The sequence below is a fragment of the Schistocerca gregaria genome, chromosome 4 (assembly GCF_023897955.1).
Source record: "Schistocerca gregaria isolate iqSchGreg1 chromosome 4, iqSchGreg1.2, whole genome shotgun sequence".
In the NCBI taxonomy this organism is placed as follows: Eukaryota; Metazoa; Arthropoda; class Insecta; order Orthoptera; family Acrididae; genus Schistocerca; species Schistocerca gregaria.
In genome coordinates, this window is record NC_064923.1 from 380,256,126 (window position 1) to 380,275,112 (window position 18,987).

At 42.3% G+C, this 18,987-nt stretch overlaps 1 protein-coding gene across 1 annotated transcript in view; it reads right to left on the reverse strand.

The window, feature by feature from the left end:
* LOC126267542 (hemicentin-2) overlaps window positions 1-18,987 on the reverse strand; it is a 1,749,994-nt gene that overhangs the window by 124,093 nt on the left and 1,606,914 nt on the right. The window contains exon 12 of the mRNA XM_049972846.1: window positions 143-392. Within this exon, the coding sequence (XP_049828803.1) occupies window positions 143-392 (250 nt within the window). The remainder of the gene's footprint in view (window positions 1-142; window positions 393-18,987) is intronic.

The window sequence follows — 18,987 nt, forward strand, 5'->3', positions numbered from 1 at the left end:
TGAAACGGTCGAGTGTCTATGACTTATGTTGACCCCTCTTACGTAGAGCGAATGTTGTGGGAATTCAGGTTATGGCACTTGCCCGTGCTCTCCTCGTTTGCGCTACGTACAGCTTACGCTAGATGCCGCCTGCTCAACTCACCGTCTCCAGCGAGAGGATGGGTGCCCTCCCCGGCGGCGACGCTGGAGAGCAGGACGGGTGGGTGCGAACGGCCGAGGCGGTTCTCGGCGAAGACGGCCAGCTGGTAGCGGCCCGGCCGCAGCCCCGACACCGTGAAGCGCGGGCTGGCGCCGCGCACCAGCTGCAGCGGCGCGCCGCCGGGGGCCGCCTGGTCGCTCATCGCGCCCGGCTCCGTCACGCGCGACTCCCCGGACTCGTCCAGCGGCCGCACCTGCCGACAACGGCCTCTCCTGTAACACCGACCTCCAGCCCAACTAAATACAGGTGACATAAAACATTTCTCGGTATGGCACCGCATTTTAGTCTAAAACACACTGGGCATCAAAATTAAAGGATTACTTTTTCTAAATCCCAATCCACAAGAATAGTTCGAAATTTCGGTCAGAGGAGCCAACAGGTGTCGAAGGTGTTCGAAGAGGTTGCCTAAACATCAGGCGTTAGTGCTGTCTCTAGATTAAACTGGCGTCGAAGTTTCTGACAGGTATATTTTTAATGTGATCGACAGATGTGCTTGGGTGCCACCGAAGCTGTTGCCGAACTGGGTGTCTCTTAGAGGGCTAGGACCAAACGGCCGCCCTCCCACAACTCCTGTCAAGAAGTGAAGCAGAAGCGCTCAACAGGCATAAAAGCCCTTTGAAGCTTCACATCACGTTCAAATTTCATCGAATGGGCCATCCTGTATACTAGTGTAAGACGTCGTGGTCTCCTGACCTTCATTGCTTACATATTCCGCCCTCACAATCATATTTCGCACATCAAGACACTTCATTCGAACCCAAACTCGATAAGATAAAGTCAATGTTGTATGAATTCATGTAAACGATATGCAAATAACAAATAAATCGCTAGTGCGCCACCAAGGTTGAAATACTCGAGGCTGGCATACACACACACACATTCAAGACACGCCGATCACAAAATCTTTTAGTTTGGTAGAGGCAAACCGCAGGCCAGGAGGACGGTCCTTCAGAGGACAAGTCAACCCATCTATGTCGGCCGCCGACCACCCGTAGAGCAGGCACCGTTTGGCCGAGTGAAAGGCAGAGAAACCCTGTGTTCGGCTTAAAAGCAAATTCCGCTACATTGTGTGGGAGCGCCCAGCCTATGCATTCTTTACAAACATAGCACGCAGTTTCAGAAGTTTTCACAGGGAGACAGCAAACGCCAAATGCCGGTGCTACAGATTTCCAGATTGGTCGCCTTAAACGAAACGTCATTCTCCCGTTTTAGAAGAGCAATGCTGGTTGAGAGACGATATTCCTGACGCCTTGAGCTGAAGGAGTAATGAAAGAGACTGAAAGATATACCCCTTCCCATCTGGTGTGGAGAGGGGCCGTTCCGTTCTCACTCTAGGAGCGAGAACACATAAAAAGAGCGTGTGCGCTCTTACGTGTACTCAAAGAGCGAGGAACAAGTCTCTCCACAGTACTTCACTGGGAGATCACCTCTGTGGAGAGTGAATCGAAGAGTGACTCTATATTGAGTCCTTGCGGTTAAACATAGTTCACTGTGTTGGCCGCCACACTTATTGTGCAGTGTGAACGGACAGAGTTATAGTTAAACGCCTGCAAGCGAATTTTTGAGTGGCATCGTGGTGGACTGGTTATCTGACTGGTGTACCACACCAATAGTCAGACTAGGGGCGAATAGGAGTCCTTGACTTCAACAAGGTGTACAGATATCCAAATAGAACGAGATTTATCTTACTTGTCAGCAGCGAGCGGCGCAGACAGCACTCATCGCAGCTTACGATATTGTGTGCTACAGCTCTTGCGAGCCCCATACTTCCTCCACAACAGTACACTTCACTGCATTTCACATGCGACAGCCTCGACCATACCTAGCGACATTCTAATGGATAATTATTCAAGTTGAGTTGGCGGGGTCTCAGGCATTCTGCCAAGTCAATAACAATATTAAACTTTGTATAGAAACTTCATTAGCGAATCCTATCCTTAAGAGGTATCTTCACATTCCGAAAAGAACCCAGAAATAGCTTGTGCAGTTCATAACTAAAAGTGCCATTGTGATTTTTCAGAATTTTTGCAAAAAAGAATAATAATTTTCGTTAGTTTCATGTTTTTCTTACACTAACTAGCACTACTTCAGTACCCAAGGTTCCCACTAGTCATGTAAGAAATTTTGTGAATTTTTGTGTCATTTTCTTACAGCAGACGACTCCAAAAGATATTTATTGCTGAAAGTTTTTCAGGCATTTCTCTTTAGAACGTTAGGAGCGTTTGTCTGGCTTCTGTAGTAGTGTGAAGGTGGAAATTGCATCTTACAGGAGCCACAGCATAAAGGGACATCTCAGATTATTCCGTTGCGCGGAATGACAGAATAGCACCCACACCCTCACACTAGAACAAACATTGTGTTCTCATTACCCGTCCAAAGGGCTCAGATCAGGTTCAGCGGGCTTGCAGCATTACGATGTGCTTAGAGTTAAGCTCCCATGGATTGTCAACAGTGTCGAACCTTGTCAAGAACGTCGTCCTGTTGTTCATAGCACTGTATACTGCGAAATATTTGAGCATCGAAGCCCTAAAGGAAGTCGTGGTATCATTGACACCCTTTCTGGGACAACTGAGGCTTTCTTGTTTCGATTGTGAGCGGCGGTGTTTCCCTTGGCCCCCCATTAGAAAACCGCGTGATTTTACCGCTGGTTGTCGCGGTTCTGAACTCCACCACAGAGGTGGTAAAGGAACGGGTGACGTGTGGGTAAGGAGGTGTGTGACAACCTCCCATCGTGCGACACGTCTACCGTAGTGTGGCAGACCTGTGGTGAAATTTGGTACCAACGTAACCTCACTGATCAATCTCATAGTTCAAATGTACTTGTGAACTGTGGCCATTTTTTCGCGCATGGCGAAGCGTCGCTGAGTCCGAGGGCGCCACCCTTTTGCCCCTTTGCAGACAAGAGTTATAGGCACCTTAGAGCCAAATTTCAAGCTAATGTGTCGGAATGGGAGACAATTGCGGGCTGTTGAGAAACTGAGATTTTAGTTTTGTTGTCAAGTATGGCTGTCTCTGATTAAAAATGGAAGTTTTGGCCGACTTTATAGTTGCCTTCCTCTTGGTCTTAAAACAAGTACATAAACATAAATTTTAAGTAAAACACTATAAGATGAAAAGTATTCGGACAGATGTTAATGGACATTAATATGGAATGTGTCGACCCTTCGCCTTTACGACAGCTTGAACTCTGTCTGTGCGGGAATGGTAGGCCAGCCGAAACGTTTTAACTCATCCCAGAGGTTTTCCACTGGACTCCCGCCCACTACATCCTTGCAGGGATGTTTATGTCTACAGACCACTGCCTCACAGATATTGATTTATGATATGGATCATTGACACCTATTTCTTCTTCTTCTGCTTCGTAGGCTAATGCATGTTTCCTGCAGTAGGACTCAATCTCCTCTGAGGTCGTCACTCCACCGTTTCTTTCGTTGGGATGTACTTCTTTTCTCAGCTGGTGATTCATTTCTTACGGCTTTCACAATCTTCCGCTGATCAACCTGCCTACGTGTCCGTTCCATTCATGCTTCGTCTTATTGACATCACCTTTAATGGAGACCACTTTCCATTCTTTTCTAAATGCTTTCACTTCTCTCTGTATCTCTCGGTATCTCCTCGTAATTCTACGCAGGACTTTTAATTTCCGTGGTTTCCAAGTTGTAGTTAACCATTAGATTCCGCTGAAGCCAACGAAGTAATTTTTTTCTGTGCACAGTTCAAACATTGGTAATTAATATTTCTTTGTAAATTATGATTCTCGTTTTAGTAAAAGATGAAGTACGCTTCGTTGTCTTATCCTCCTTCGTGCTCTGACCGACACACGAAGAAGTCCTGTACAATTTATTATCGAAATGCTACGCTGATATATTCATTATATGTTTAAAATGCTTTATGTTTTATTTAGTTGAAAAATGATTACTATCGCATTCCACTTTCTTACGTATTTTTCAGCCTGTTAAATACGTTACAAGTGGTTGGTTTACTGACTCAACGATCGCTCGTCATCGCTGCGCTATCTTATGTGCGTTTCAACATTTAGAAACGGAACCTGCAATTTGATGCCCTTACGAAGTCCAATTACTATTGTTATCATCATGCAAACCACTAAATTGCACTGAAACGTAACGTTAATAGGGCCTTCTGTCTCCATCTTCCCACTTACCTGCAACAATATCTGGCACTGAACGACACATGTGCATGGTAAGGAATGTATCCCGTACAATAAATTCTAGCCGGCACGAGAGGAAATTCTTCACTTAAGGATACAGTACATCATGCAGAACTGTTTAATTTTTTGAGCATTAATTATTCTCCAGCAGCCAACTATGTTATGCTAACTGTCCTGTTTAAAATCTTAAAACAATACAATGCTATCAAATTTGTTCCCAAAAGGAGCCAGCATTGACTTTAGCGTTGCTCCACAGCGGGCGAAGAAAAGTAAGAAAATCGGAATGTGAGAGGACTTTGTTACGAGACAGGATAACGGAGGGCGTGTTTGAAGTGTGTGCAATGAAACAATCATTGTTAGCCACCATACTGTATGATTTGTGTGTTTTTGGGATTCACAAGCGATATTTAATGATAATGTGGAGTTTAGTAACGGCCATAATACAGTCTGTTGCATTTCAAAGGTAATTGCGATTATTTAATTTTGATCAAATCATTCTGTGATGAACTATTATGTACTACAAGCTTCAATAGGGCTTCGAACATTTGTTGGTCGATGTTTGTTGTAGAACCTGCTTCAATAACACGGTCAAAAACAGCGTAAAGAAAGCTGTCTCTGCTAAAAAGAACTCATTTAACTTGGAGACATAGAATGACCAAATGCGAATGGCAGTGTTCCAATTCGAGAAGATCCTATAGAAGTTTTCTTTCTCTTACATTCCAAGAATTTTACAGGCAACAGTCGGAACCGGCAGTTGCTTCTCAACCACGAGAGTAAGTTGTCTACGTGTACGAAATTACGTACGCTGTGGGGATTGTAGACACCGCTAGGTATATTGTCCTTCACAGACAGACAAATAGAGACAGTACATACACTAGATAAAAAACAATGAGTTTAATCTTACCAGCTTAAACATTAATTTCTTCTTTTGAGCGGTAATACTCCAGAGCCAAAGAAAGTGATAGACCATCCTAGTATCGTACACGGCCCCCGCGAGCACATAGAAGAGCTGCAACATGACGTGACAGGGACTCGCCTGATGTCTGAAGTAGTGCTGGAGGGAAGTGACACCATGAATCCTGCAGGGCTGTCCATAAATAAGTAGGAGTACGAGGGGGTGAAGATCTCTTCTGAACAACACGTTGTAAGGCATCCCAGATATGCTCAGTGATGTTCACGTCTGGGGAGTTTGGTAGCCAGCGGAAGTGTTTAAACTCAGAAGAGTGTTCCTGGAGCCACTCTGTAGCGTTTATGGATGGTGGAGTATCGCATTGTCCTGCTGGAATTGACCAAGTCCGTCGGAATGCACAATGGACATGAGTGGATGCAGGTGTTCAGACAGAATGCTTACGCACGGGTCACCTGTCAGAGTCGTATCTAGACGTATCAGGGGTCCCATATCATTCCAACTGCGCAGCCCCGCAGCACTACAGAGCCTCCACCAGCTTGACAGTCCCCTGCTGACATGAGGGTCCATGGATTCATGAGGTTTTCTCCATACCTGTACTCAACCATCCTCTCGATACAATTTGAAACGAGACTCGTGCGACCAGTTAACATGTTTCCAGTCATCAACAGTCCATTGTGGCCCAGACGAGGCGCAAGTCTTGTGTCGTGCAGTCATCAAGGATACACATGTGGGCCTTCCGCTCCGGAAGCCCGTGTCAGTGTTCCCAGAATGAGATTTTCACTCTGCAGCGGAGTGTGCGCTAATATGAAACTTCCTTACAGATTAAAACTGGAGGAGAGAATACTGTTAAGTCTGGACGGTAGGAGACGAGGTACTAGCAGAAGTGAAGCTGCGAGGACAGAGCGTGAGTCGTACTTGGGACCAAGCGAGGTGGCAGAGTGGCTGGCACACTAGACCCGCATTCGGGAGGACGACGGTTCAGTCCAGCATCCGGCCATCCTGCTTTAGGTTTTCCGTGATTTCCCTAAATCCCCCCAGGAAAATGCCGGGGTGGTTCCTTTGAAACGGCACGGCCAACTTCCTTCCCCATCCTTCCCTAATCCGATGAGACCGATGACCTCGCTGTCTGGTCTCCTCCTCCAAACAACACAATCCAAACCCCTACCCAACCCAACGTACTTGGGTAGCTCAGATTGTAGAGCACTTGCCAGCGAAAGTCTCGGTCCGGCACACAGTTTTAATCTGCCATGAAATTTAATATCAGATCACACTCCGCTGCAGAGGGAAAATCTCATTCTGGAAACATCCCCCAGGCTGTGGCTAAGCCATGTCTCCGCAAAATCCTTTCTTTCGGGAGTGCCAGTTCTGCAAGGTTCGCAGAAGAGCTTCTCGTAAGTTTGGAAGGTTGGAGACGAGGTACTGGCAGAAGTGAAGTGGTGAGGACGGGGCGTGAGTCGTGCTTGGGTGACTCAGATGGTGAAGCACTCCCCCGCGAAGTAAAGCACTTGCCCGCGAAAGGCAAAGGTCCCGAGTTCGAGTCTCGGTCCGACACACAGTTTTAATCTACTGACTCTTGATGGCCCAGCATTGAAACCTGTAGCAATTTTTGGGAGAGTTGCACCTCTGTTATGTTGAATGATTCTTTTTAGTCGTCGTTGGTTCCGTTCTTGCAGGATCCTTTTTCGGTCACAGCGATGGTGGAGATTTGATGTTTTACCGATTCCTTATTTTCGCGGTACACTCGTGAAATGGTCGTACGAGAAAATCCCCATTTCATCATTACCTCAGAGATGCTGCTTCCCATCGCTCGGTTGCCAACTATGACACCAAGCTCAAATTCACTTAAAACTTGATAACCTGTCATGGTAGCACCAGTAAGCGATCTAATAACTGCGCCAGACACTTGTCTCACATAGGTGTTGCCGACGGCCTCGCCGTATTCTGCCTTTTTAAGTATCTATGTATTTGAATATGCATGCCTATACCAGTTTCCTAGGCGCTTCTGGGTATACTCTTGCCTTTGATTATTTTCCTAGGTGTTTGGTTTTCCAGCTTGTATCTTTTAAACACTTTGACACATTGTAAGCTTTTCTAATCCCTTTTTCGACGTTTCTCTGCTGAAAAATTAATTACCTAAGTATTTATGAATTTTACCATGTACTTTCAGTTTGCATCTTTCTGTTTACGCAGAAAAGACCATACTCGTACATTTGATTTTTTAATTGGATGTATCCATTTCAGGTTTTGGACAGCCACTTTAAATGTATGTAAAATAGGTCTTCAGTGTTCGCTAGCAGAGCTGCTTGGTCAGCATAATAAGGTAATCTTTGTGAAGTTATTTTTACTTGGAATTAAAGTGGACCATACGTAAATTATAATGTTTGTTAAAATGAATAAACTACTTTGGCAAATATTTTAAATTTCTTAACTTCTGAAAAGGGGCATTCATACTTCGTAGTGTAATTGCTGCAGGCCACGACATATTGATTCGAGGAGAACAATTATCAGGCAAAAGGTTCCTCTTCTCGTTACGAACAGAATTAAACATATCTGGCAACATGGTAAACTTCTTTCACGAGCACTTTTGAAATTCTCCCTAACTGTTACTGGACTGGGGCGCGTGCTACTGCTCGTTATCTTCACAGTGCCTTCGCTAATACTTCATCACCGTAACTCCACAGACTTAATTTTGCCTGGGTCTTTGGAGTTACTCACTTTCGACCTCACTGTTAACCCTTTCATGGTTAAAATATATTTTGCTAAACATTAAAAACTGTCTTCTTTCGTCATAAATAGTGTACTGTCAGTACAAAAGAAAATGAGATTACCAACTTTGAAAATCGTTGAAGTGAGACACGTGTGTCCCAAGAAACTAACTAGATGCATGTTTTATGTAAACCCAGGAATTTCTGAGTACAATTTTTAATTTTAGTAAGATTTTATCAGAATGAAAAATACAACAAAACATTGCCAAAACACATTTACTCTCCTGACACTGAAGAACATGAAATATTGCACACAACATAACATTTGAAGAAAGCATTGACATTCCACACACCAAGGTTTACTACTGTGTACGGCGTTTTATATGGCACATAGACCCCATTACATACAAATTATCTATAAAACACGTGAAATACTGAGGCCTATAGTAATGTCTCAAACTATATCTGTAATGGTTTTTTTTATTTATTTAGCCCTCAACCTGCTGACTGTCTGTCTGGTTTGATGCGGCCACCCAACTCTTCATCTCGGCGAAGCACTTGCAACTTACGTCCTCAATTACTTGCTCGATGTATTCAAGCCTCTGTCTTCAGCTACAATTCTTTTACTTTCTAAAACTCCCTCTAATACCGTGGAAGGTATCCCTTGTTGTCTTAAGAGATGTCCTACCATCCTACCAAACTATCCCTTCTTCTTGTCACTGTTTTCTACATATGTCTTTACTCGCCAATTCTGTAGAGAACATTCTAATGCCTTACCTTATCAGTCGACCTAATCTTCACCATTCGTTTGTAGCACCACATCTCTAATGCTTAGTTTTTCTTTTGTTTTTCGCTTTACCCACAGTTCTTGTTTCACTATCATAAAAAGCTGTGCTCCAGATGTACGGTCTCAGTAATTTATTTCTCAATTTAAGATCTATCTCTGATACTCGTAGATTTCTCTTGGCCAGGCGTGCCCTTTTGCCAGAGCTGCTCTACTTTTTATGTCCTCCTTGCTCCGTCCGTTATGGGTGACCATTAACCCAGATGTTAAGTTTCTCGCTGTTGTCATTTCTGCAACTTTTCATTATTTCTGTCATTCTTCTATCTAATCTCCATACTTTGTAATTATTAGACTGTTCATTTCATTCAGCAAATCTTTTAACTCTTCTTCACTGTCACTGGAGACAGCAATGTCATCACCGAGTGTTATCAGTGGTATACTTTCACCTTGAATTTTAATTCCAGTCTTGAACTTTTATTTTATTTCTGGCATTGCTTCTCCGATGTCCAGATTGAACAGTAGTGGCAAAAAACTACGTCCTTGTCTTACATCCTTTTTAATCCGGGCTCTTCTTTCTTACTGGACCCTCTAGGTTCTTGTACATATTGTGTATTGTCCATCTGTCCCTATAGCCTACCCCTATTTTTCTCAGAATTTCAAATGTCTTGCACCATTTGACATTGGCTAACACTTCATCCATGCCGACGAATCCTTTGAATGTGTCTTGAATTTTCTTTAGTTTTGCTTTCATGATCAGTTCCAACGTGAGAATTGCATATTTGGTGCCGTTATCTTTCCTGAAGTCAAAATGATCGTCATGTAATGCATCATCAGTTTTCTATTCCATGTTTTATGGCTGGCTGTGCGATGATTCTCGCACTTATCTGCTCATGCTAGTTTCGGAACTGTTTGGATGATGTTTTTCCGAAAGTCAGATGGCATATCGCCAAACATATACAGTCTACACACCAATGTGAATAGTAGTTCTGTTGCCACTTTCCCCAGCTATTTTAGAAATTCTGTTGGAATCTTATCTATTCTTTTTGCCTTTCTTGATTTGAAGTTTTACAGAGCTCTTTTAAATTCCCATTCTAATACTGGATCCCTTATCTCTTTTATATCAACTCCTCTTTCTCTCTCCTATCACGTCATGAGACACGTCTTCCCCATCTTTGAGGCCTTCAGTGCCCTCTTTCATCACCTATCCGCTCTCTCCTGTGCTTTAACAGTGTAATTCCCATTGCAATCTTAATGTCACCCCCCTTGCTTCCAGTTTCAAAAAAGAATGTTTTCACATTTCTACACGCTGAGTCCGTCTTTCCGACTACCAGTTGTTTCTTTTCATTTCTTCACATTATTCATACAGCCATTTTGCCTTAGGTTTCCTTCAATTCCTATCTATTTTATTCGTAAGTAACTTTTATTTCTCTATTCCTGAATTTCCCTGCACGTTTTTGCAGTTTCTTCTTACATCGGTCACCTGTAGTATTTCATCTGTTATCGATGTTTTCTTCGCTGTTACCTTCAATATACCCATGTTTTTCTTTCCAACTTCTGTGATTGTTCTTTTTAGAGATTCCATTCTTCTTCATCTGAACTACTTACTGAGCTATTTTTTTTATCGCAGTATCTATAGCCATTGAGAACAGCAAGCGTACCTTCCTCAGTACTTCCGTGTCCCACTTCTTCTGGTATTGATTCTTCCTGACTAGTTTCTTAAACTTTAGCCAACTCTCCAACACTACTACATTATGATCTGCGTCTATATCTGCTCCTGGGTACGCCTCACAATCCAGTATCTGATTTCGATATCCCTGCTTGACCATGATGCAATCTCACTGAAGTCTTCCCGTATCTCACGGCGGTTTCCACGTATACCTCCTCCTTTTGTGAGTCTTGAACAGAATTTCGCTGTACCTAGCTTAAATTTATTGTGGAACTCAATTAATCTTTCTCCTCTCTCATTCCAAGTGCCAAGCCCAATTCTCCCGTAACCTTTTCTTCTACTCCCTTCTCTGCAACCACATTCCAATTCCCCACAACTATTAGACTTTCATCTCACTTTCAGTGCTGAATTACCCGTTCAGTATCCTCATATATGTACCTTCTCTGTCTCTTCACCTTCCGCTTGCGACGTCGGCATGTATACCTGAACTATCGTTATTTAAAAGGAATCCTACTGTCGTTATAACATTTTCTGCCATATTATCCAGTACTCATCTGACCAGAAAGCCTTGTCTTCTTTCCATTTCACTTCACTGGCCCCTACTACATCTGGGCTGAGCCTTTCCATTTCCCTCTTCAGATTTTCTAGCTTCCCTACACGTTGAAACCTCTGATATTCCACGACCCGACTCGTGGAAAGTTATTCCTTCGATGGTTATTCCGTCTTTTTCTGATAGTCACGTACTCCTTAACAGTACCTTCCCGAAGATCCGAATGGTCGACTATTCCGAAATATTTTGCTTATGAAAACATCATTGTGACATTTTTTCAGCTCATAATGACTTCTTTTTTCAATCACAGGCCACATGTCCTGTGGATACACATTATGTGTCTTTAATGCAGTGACTTCAATTGTCTTCTACTTCCTAAATCCGTTAATCATTGCCGATTCTTCCACTTTTAGGCGCAGTTTCACACCTCAATGGAAAGAGAGAGCCTTGAACCTCTGTCCGCTCCTCCGCTATCTTCGACAAGGCCGATGGCTGAATGAGAGTGACTTCTTATGCCGGCAGTCTTCGGCAAAGAAAACATAATTAGTTACTTCAGATGTTTTGGAATGAAGAAGATTATAATTTTCACTGATTTTCGTGGAACAGACTCACTGTGTCAAAACTACATATTGCTTCAGTGGGAGGTATGTATCCCATCAACCATGGAAGGGTTAACTTGAGACAACTTGTCTCCGCCTCCCCGTGCACCAATGATTTTAGTGCCAAGCGCACACTGTCTATGGTTAGAGATTGTTACAATACATAAGAAAAGTCTTGAATTTGCCAACGTGTCTATTACATTTTGTACAATATGGTATTAGAATGGTTTGTAATAAGTTTGCGTTACAATATCTGAGATAACTAGAACTATTTATATACTTTATTTTATTTATTTTTTTAGTCATAAGTCTTCTAACTTCTTTTATAAGTCCCGCTACCAATTCCTTTCCTACACCGACCTCTTCATCTCTGACTACCACTTGCAACCTACGTTCTCAGTTATGAAGCTGATGTGTTCTAATCTCTGTTCTCCATTACAATTTGTCCCCTCTGCAGCACACTCCATTTTCATGGAGGTTCGTCTATGGCGGTTACACACAGGCCCCTTCCGCCCCCGGTAGCTGAGTGGTCAGCGCGACAGAATATCAATCCTAAGGGTCCGGGTTCGATTGCCGGCTGGGTCGGAGGTTTTCTCCGCTCAGGGACTGGATGTTGTGTTGTCCTAATCATCATCATTTCATCCCCATCGACCTGCAAGTCGCCGAAGTGGCGTCAAATCGAAAGACTTGCACCCGGCGAACGGTCTATCCGACGGAAGGCCGTAGTCACTTGACATTTGCAATTTACACGGGTCCCGTCATTTTGTACCTTTTTCCTGTCAGTGTTTTCCATGTGATCCATTCTTCTGCAGACAATTCCGTAGCTTAGTCAACTTCGTGATCACCAAATTTCATGTGCAAGTTCTCGCTGTTCTCATTTCTGCTACTTCTCATTACTTTCGTTTCTTCCTCTTTATTTTCAATCTGTGTTATACATTCATTAGACTGTTCATTCTGTTCAGCTGGCTGTAATTCTTCTTCACTTTCACTGAGAATACCAACGTCATCGGCGAATCTTGTCGCTCATATCCTTTCGCCCTGAATTTTAATCCCAATCTTGAAGCTATTTATTATTTCTTTCGTTGCTCCTTCGATGTATGTATTGAGAGGATGGAACAAGAGACTACATCCTGTCCAGTGTTTTTGTTCCCTCTTAGTTCTTGTACATACTGTATATTAACCGTTTTGCCCTATAGCTTGCTCCTATTTTTCTTAGAAGCTAAAACATTTTGCACCATTTCGCTATGTCAGAAACTTTTCCTAGATCGATCCTATAATTATATGTTGCTTCTGTTATTAAGCGCAGCGTGAGAACTGCATCTCTGGGGCCTCTTGGGGCATTGTCCAACTCATCAATGGCTGCATTCTTGAGTGCTTCAGTCGTTAATGAAGGATGTGTACGAGTAGAAATCGCTTCTTTGAGAAAGCTCCACCCATTCTTTATGCAATTCATATCCGGTAAGCATGCTGGCCAATCCAGCTACAGGATTGTTGGTGACGTTCCACAGTCACTGACCGGTGATTTCGTTGCCCTGTTCGCCTCCATATGTGGGCAGAGATGTCGTCTGTGGACGGGATTTTCGTTCATTGGTCTCGTGTCTAATGTTCATGTGCTCTATCCCATCCTGTGATGTGGATGGAGTGATAGAGTCTTGAGAGGTCTTCGGCTGTAGAAAACCCCATCACAAAGTCTGTTGTGCACAGTTTAGGTATTTGCAGTAGCCCCTGTGACTTCTCGAAGACCGAAGCCCAGCGTAGTCGCTGTCTTTGTAGGTGTCTCCGTGCAGATATCGTTACTACTGGTAATGAGCTGCTGTAATTTTGCGTGGACGGCCTTCGTAATGTCGATCCGCTACTCAGTACGGATCCTGGCACTAATTCCACAGTCTGGAGACCACACTTTGATTAACGTGCCGGCCGGTGTGGCCGTGCGGTTCCAAGCGCTCCAATCTGGAACCGCGTGATCGCTACGGTCGCAGGTTCGAATCCTGCTTCGGGCATGGATGTGTGTGATGTCCTTAGTTTAGTTAGGTTTAAGTAGTTCTAAGTTCTAGGGGACTCATGACCAAAGATGTTAAGGCCCATAGTGCTCAGAGCCATTTTAACCATTTTTTGATTAACGTGGACAATACGCGTCAACTTGTCTCATACTTTGCCCCAACTGTGTGATGTTTTCATACGATCTGTCAGAAAGAGGCTGTTACGAGGTGCTCTGCATTCACAAGAACTCAGCTCTAGTGTACTGCGTTTGTTTACGAACCTTGACTGCACGCCCCCTGACAAGGCAGAGTGGCAATGACGAACGAGATCGCATTGTGTACGCAACCAGATTCCTACATAAACACAAAACCAACGTGCATAGTGACTACTGGTGCGTAATTTTTTAAATATGCTTTTTGATGAATGTATATAATAATGACCTGAAATAACTATCTGAAATTCGAAAATGAAAAAAAACGTGAAAATTATGGGCTTGTGTGATGTCGTGTTGTAGGTTCAGTTTGCAGAACGGGTGACACGCAAGTTGGGTGAGAACCGTGTTTTCCCTCAAGACATGCTGTGTTTGGATGAAGCAAATTTCTTTGTCAACAGAGAGGTAATTAAGCAGAATCAATTATTTTGGTCAGGCGCAAACTCTCACAGGATGGTTTCACTGAAGGCATGAGCAGTCGGAGCATCGTAAATAACATTTTGGTGTGGATTATCCGTTTCTCGTATTTTTGGCCCTTCTTCATTCGAGGTACAGTTATGTGCAATAGATAGATTACGGCCATCACTTCACGTTTCCCACTTTCTTTCAGGACGAATGTGCCACACTTTATACGCCCTATCTGTCTGGCCATACCTGGATATCCAGTTTCCCTAGGGATCGTAAACGCCAAGTGGTGTAGCCGCTGTGTTTCGGAGATTTAAATCCATTTCGTTTGTACGTGTGGGAACAAGTGAAGGGCACTGTGTGCGCGTTGGAGATGAGAGATCTTGTGAACCTGAGAGATCGGATTTCTGAACCTTGTGTTCGCATTCTGGTTCCTGTATTGCTTAAAGTCCACGAGAAATGGGTGAAGCGGATTACATCAACTTCAGTGCTCTCTGGACAACACATCCTATAGCATTTATATATTATCACCAGAATTTGTATAAAACGTGACGTAACATGAGTATGAATATAGCTACACCAAAAGGCAAGAGAGTGCAAGATCCCATAGTGGTACCAAACGTACGAATACGTTTCGCAGTCCGTTGAAAGCGATATAGGTGATGAACAGTAGAACGATCATGCCTTGACACTCAAGACTGCACGAGCTAAGTTAACCGTTTCTTGTGTTTGCTTAATGAATCACTGCGCAGAATTTCCTCCTACCGGTTTTCTGCTGATATGTAGTTCACATTGTTCCTAGAACCGACTCTCGTAGAGCACTGAATTCTTTAAAAGATGCAAGGAGGTGACTTGTACTTTTAAGTGGAGGTGTAGATAGCAAAACTACTTGAAATAGTTCCAGGACGTTACCGCATAGTATTTCTTAGCGAATACTGTAAAACATTTTACATTAAAGTGATTGAAATAATTTATCACAGAAATTTACCAAAAGCGAGACCATGGTTAACAGGACTAATATAGACAACAGCTACCGTTGCATACCATCGGCGACTGGCGAGATTGGCACGCAGCCAAAATCTCTTGCATACTTTCTAAAACTTCGTAGCTAGTCGTACATCATCGGTAGCTTAACAATATTTGTTTGCTTATTGATTTAACTTCTTTACTGCACATTAGTACTGTCATGTTAAAGCGATGTTGATCCACAGGCTTCTCTCAGTATTTGCTATGCCATAATTGGACTCTAACAGATTATGTTTAATAAAGAAAATTCTGAGTTTCGCTCGTGAACGGATGTAGTTCCTCTAAATATGGATCGCCATTCATTCTAATGCCTCTCTGCCTCCTCTCAATCCAATGAGTCACTATATCGCCATTACAGATGCCTGCGTGAGACAGGCCATCTCATTCGGTGCTGTTGGATTCTGCAGAGATATTCGAGTGAGTGAATTACTTCTCCTAGTTGCAGAATCCCAATAAAATGTAAAGTTCGGAAAAAAGTGCTGTCCTAAACAAGAGCAACGTCACAACACCATTGCTTCACTCATGTAACACACTGCGGTATGTCGGATGACCCCCTTCAATTTGAAAATTACGAGTCGCACCCAGAGCGGGGACTTCTAAAATGACCGTCATGTTGGTAACGTAGCATCCTACTTCGTCCTTCGTACTTTAAGATTGTGTTTAGCCAACTATTTGTGTTCTGGTAGGATAGTGCCGCAGCTATACACCACTATGCACACAAGTTATCCCGAAGGATAATCCATTAAAGTAGTGGCTAAAACGACAATTTTATTCAACAAATTTTACTTCAGATAACTTTTATGTTAACTGATTCTGGTCGAGGAAGCCCACACACTTCTAGATGGGGAGACTATTGTGAAGAAATGCCAGTGCCGATGCTGCTTCTCTGTTCTCTGTCAACAAACTCGTATAATCCTGAGCATCTTAAAGATATTGCTTGAATGACAGTTTCCAAAAACTTTGCAGTTACTTCGTATCAACTGGGTTAGTCGTCTTAGATTTCGTCGCAGTCTAGTGAGCAAACAGAGGAGGCAGTTCTGCTTCTGGCGTACGTATCAGTGATACAAGACATAACGAGCATTTCAACGTATTTTAACAACCTCAAGACTAAAACAAAATCTCTCTGAATATAAACAAAAAGAAAATAATTAACTTCTTCGGCGACTCTGGTGTGGTTTTGAAGTCACACTTTGCATTTCTAAAGTGATATTGAAAACTCCATATTTATATATGAAGCGAGAACGGAATTAACTCATTAGACAGTAAACTACCACCTGTTGGCTTACTGCGTGATCTTTCAAAGGCGTATCACTGCATTAAATACGACCTCCCTTTCAAGTAAATCGCAATATTACAGCGTCATAGGAAAATGATAATCTTTTGTACCTGCAACGGGAAGCAAGGGGTCTTAACCGGAAGGAATGTAGTATTAAGGTATATACTACGCAGGTTACAGTCACACTTATTCAGAGCTGAACAGGCTTACACAGAGCTGCGTCAAATCAGTCTTTCATCTACAACAGCTATAATCATTCATAATCCGACTGGAGGCGTAGAATGTCCAGTCTGAGGCATTTTCATTTTTCTTGTGTATGTAAATGACCATCTGTCATTAATATCATCATATATTAAGTTTTGTTTGCAGATGACGAACGCATGACAGACGCCAAATTAAATGTAGTTTTAGAAAGAACTGTTAACGGGAATTAGTACAACATCCCTAGACAATTAATTGTGATTTACGTTCGAAGACATAGAAGAAGTTTCCTGTCAGCATTTACACAAGATATTAGGACATATAGAGACAAGAGGATGACAGTGTTAATCTTTTTGAATTGACGAGCTGATGCATTCAGTTGGCAGTAGCATAACACAGAACTATTTAAAAGACTAAACAATCTATGCTTTTTTCTTTAGTGTCATATTGTACAGTTGTTTGAAGTAACTCACGAAGATAAGCTAAAGTCATCCGAGTCCAAAAGTGTATACTACAAATTATTTGTGATGTGAGTTTAAGACGGTCCTGATAAAGTCTATCCAGGAATCTTGGTATACCAGTTATTCTCAATCCATTAATTACCTATTACAATTTCTCCCAAATACTATATCTCGCAAACCAACAGTACTAATCATGGATACTAGGCAAGGAATATAATGTTTTATTTGTTTTGTTTTTCAGCGATCAGTCTCGTGATTGATATTACGCGATTGCCATAGTTCCTATCTGTTTTCCTCTGAAGTTTTACCCTCTCCAGGTGCCTGTAGTACCGTGGAAGATATGTTTTAACCCATGTACTACCTTCCTCTCCTATCTTTCTGAGTGTGTTTCCTTCAGCGATTTTGCGGAGAGCCTTCTCTTTCCTATTTTCTCCACCTAATTTTCAGCAATCTTCTGTAGCACCACATCTCAAACGATGCGATGCTCTTCGTTACGGGGGCTCCCACAGTCCGTCATACTACTACCACACATCGATTCTCAGGAGTTTCGTCCTAAAACCAAGAACGTCGTTTCATAATGGTAGACTTCTTTTGGCCAGGCTTGTCTCGTCTACTTTTTATTCTCCATAGCTTCGTGAGTCATGCAATATTTTGCATCCTGAGTACCAAAGTTGCATAACTTCATCTACTTCTTGGTCAACAATTTGGATGTTAAATTCTTCGCTAATTTCATTTCTGATGGTCACTACTTTCGTCTTATTTCGATTCACTCTCAGTCCATAGTGTATACTCATAAGACTGTTTATTCCATTCAACAAGCTTCGTAATTTTTCTCATTGCACTGAGGTTAGCAATTTCATCAACGAATCTCATTGTTGGAATTGTCCACTGTTAGGGAAAACATATTTTCAGTAACGTGCCAGTAAACTAAATATTAACAGGACCTCAAAGGATTTATTAATGACAATCTTTTTGCCCTCTGACGAATTTCCTAACAGAATCAACTGAAATGTATTGTAAACACTTTCTTAAAATGTGGGTACAAGGTAATATCTGACATGAGAACCTCTTCAGTACAGTAACGCAATCCGTGTCAGTAAGTATTGTAAATTATTTTCTTTTCTCCCTTGTTTGCAATTGATTCGGAATTGTCCTACGCATATACATGTACATATTTACACATTTGTGATGAGTTTTGGTTTGATCAGTAATTAGGACTACAAAATAAACACTGAACTAAATAAATAAAATCACACATCGTTATATACACATTCAAAAAGACAGAGCTAATAGGCAACCGGTAATACCACGATTCCTGGAGCGCTTGTAACTGGTAGCATACACGTCACTGAAACACACAGTAACAAAAAAATTCTTCAAATGAAATACGCACCAAGAAGTAAATAGAATGAAACAGACTGGGTTAGCCTGCTGTTTCCATTCTTTCATGATTGATGTAATCCAAACAAACGAAAAGAAGTCAGGTTAATCAGAGTTGAAGGAAATTGTGTAAGTATTAGTCACAAAGAATGAAAACCTTTTGACATCGCACAAGACAAACATTAGGTTTCTTTAGATCTAACCAATAGCAGAAGACGTTAATACGCAGTATGAATTATGGTACTGACCCATTTTCAGATGATGAAATATATAAAGTAAAACGTGAACAATATTCCTTGCTCTTTATGGGTGAAGCAGACAGGATTTCCAAACGGCGTCATGAGAAAGTGTAATCTTTTCACAGCTGATAGACATGTAATAGCAGCAACAACCCTTCAAACAAGATATACGTTTCGAAACCAAAAAAAGAAACACATTATAGAACCGAACCGACTGAATATACGGG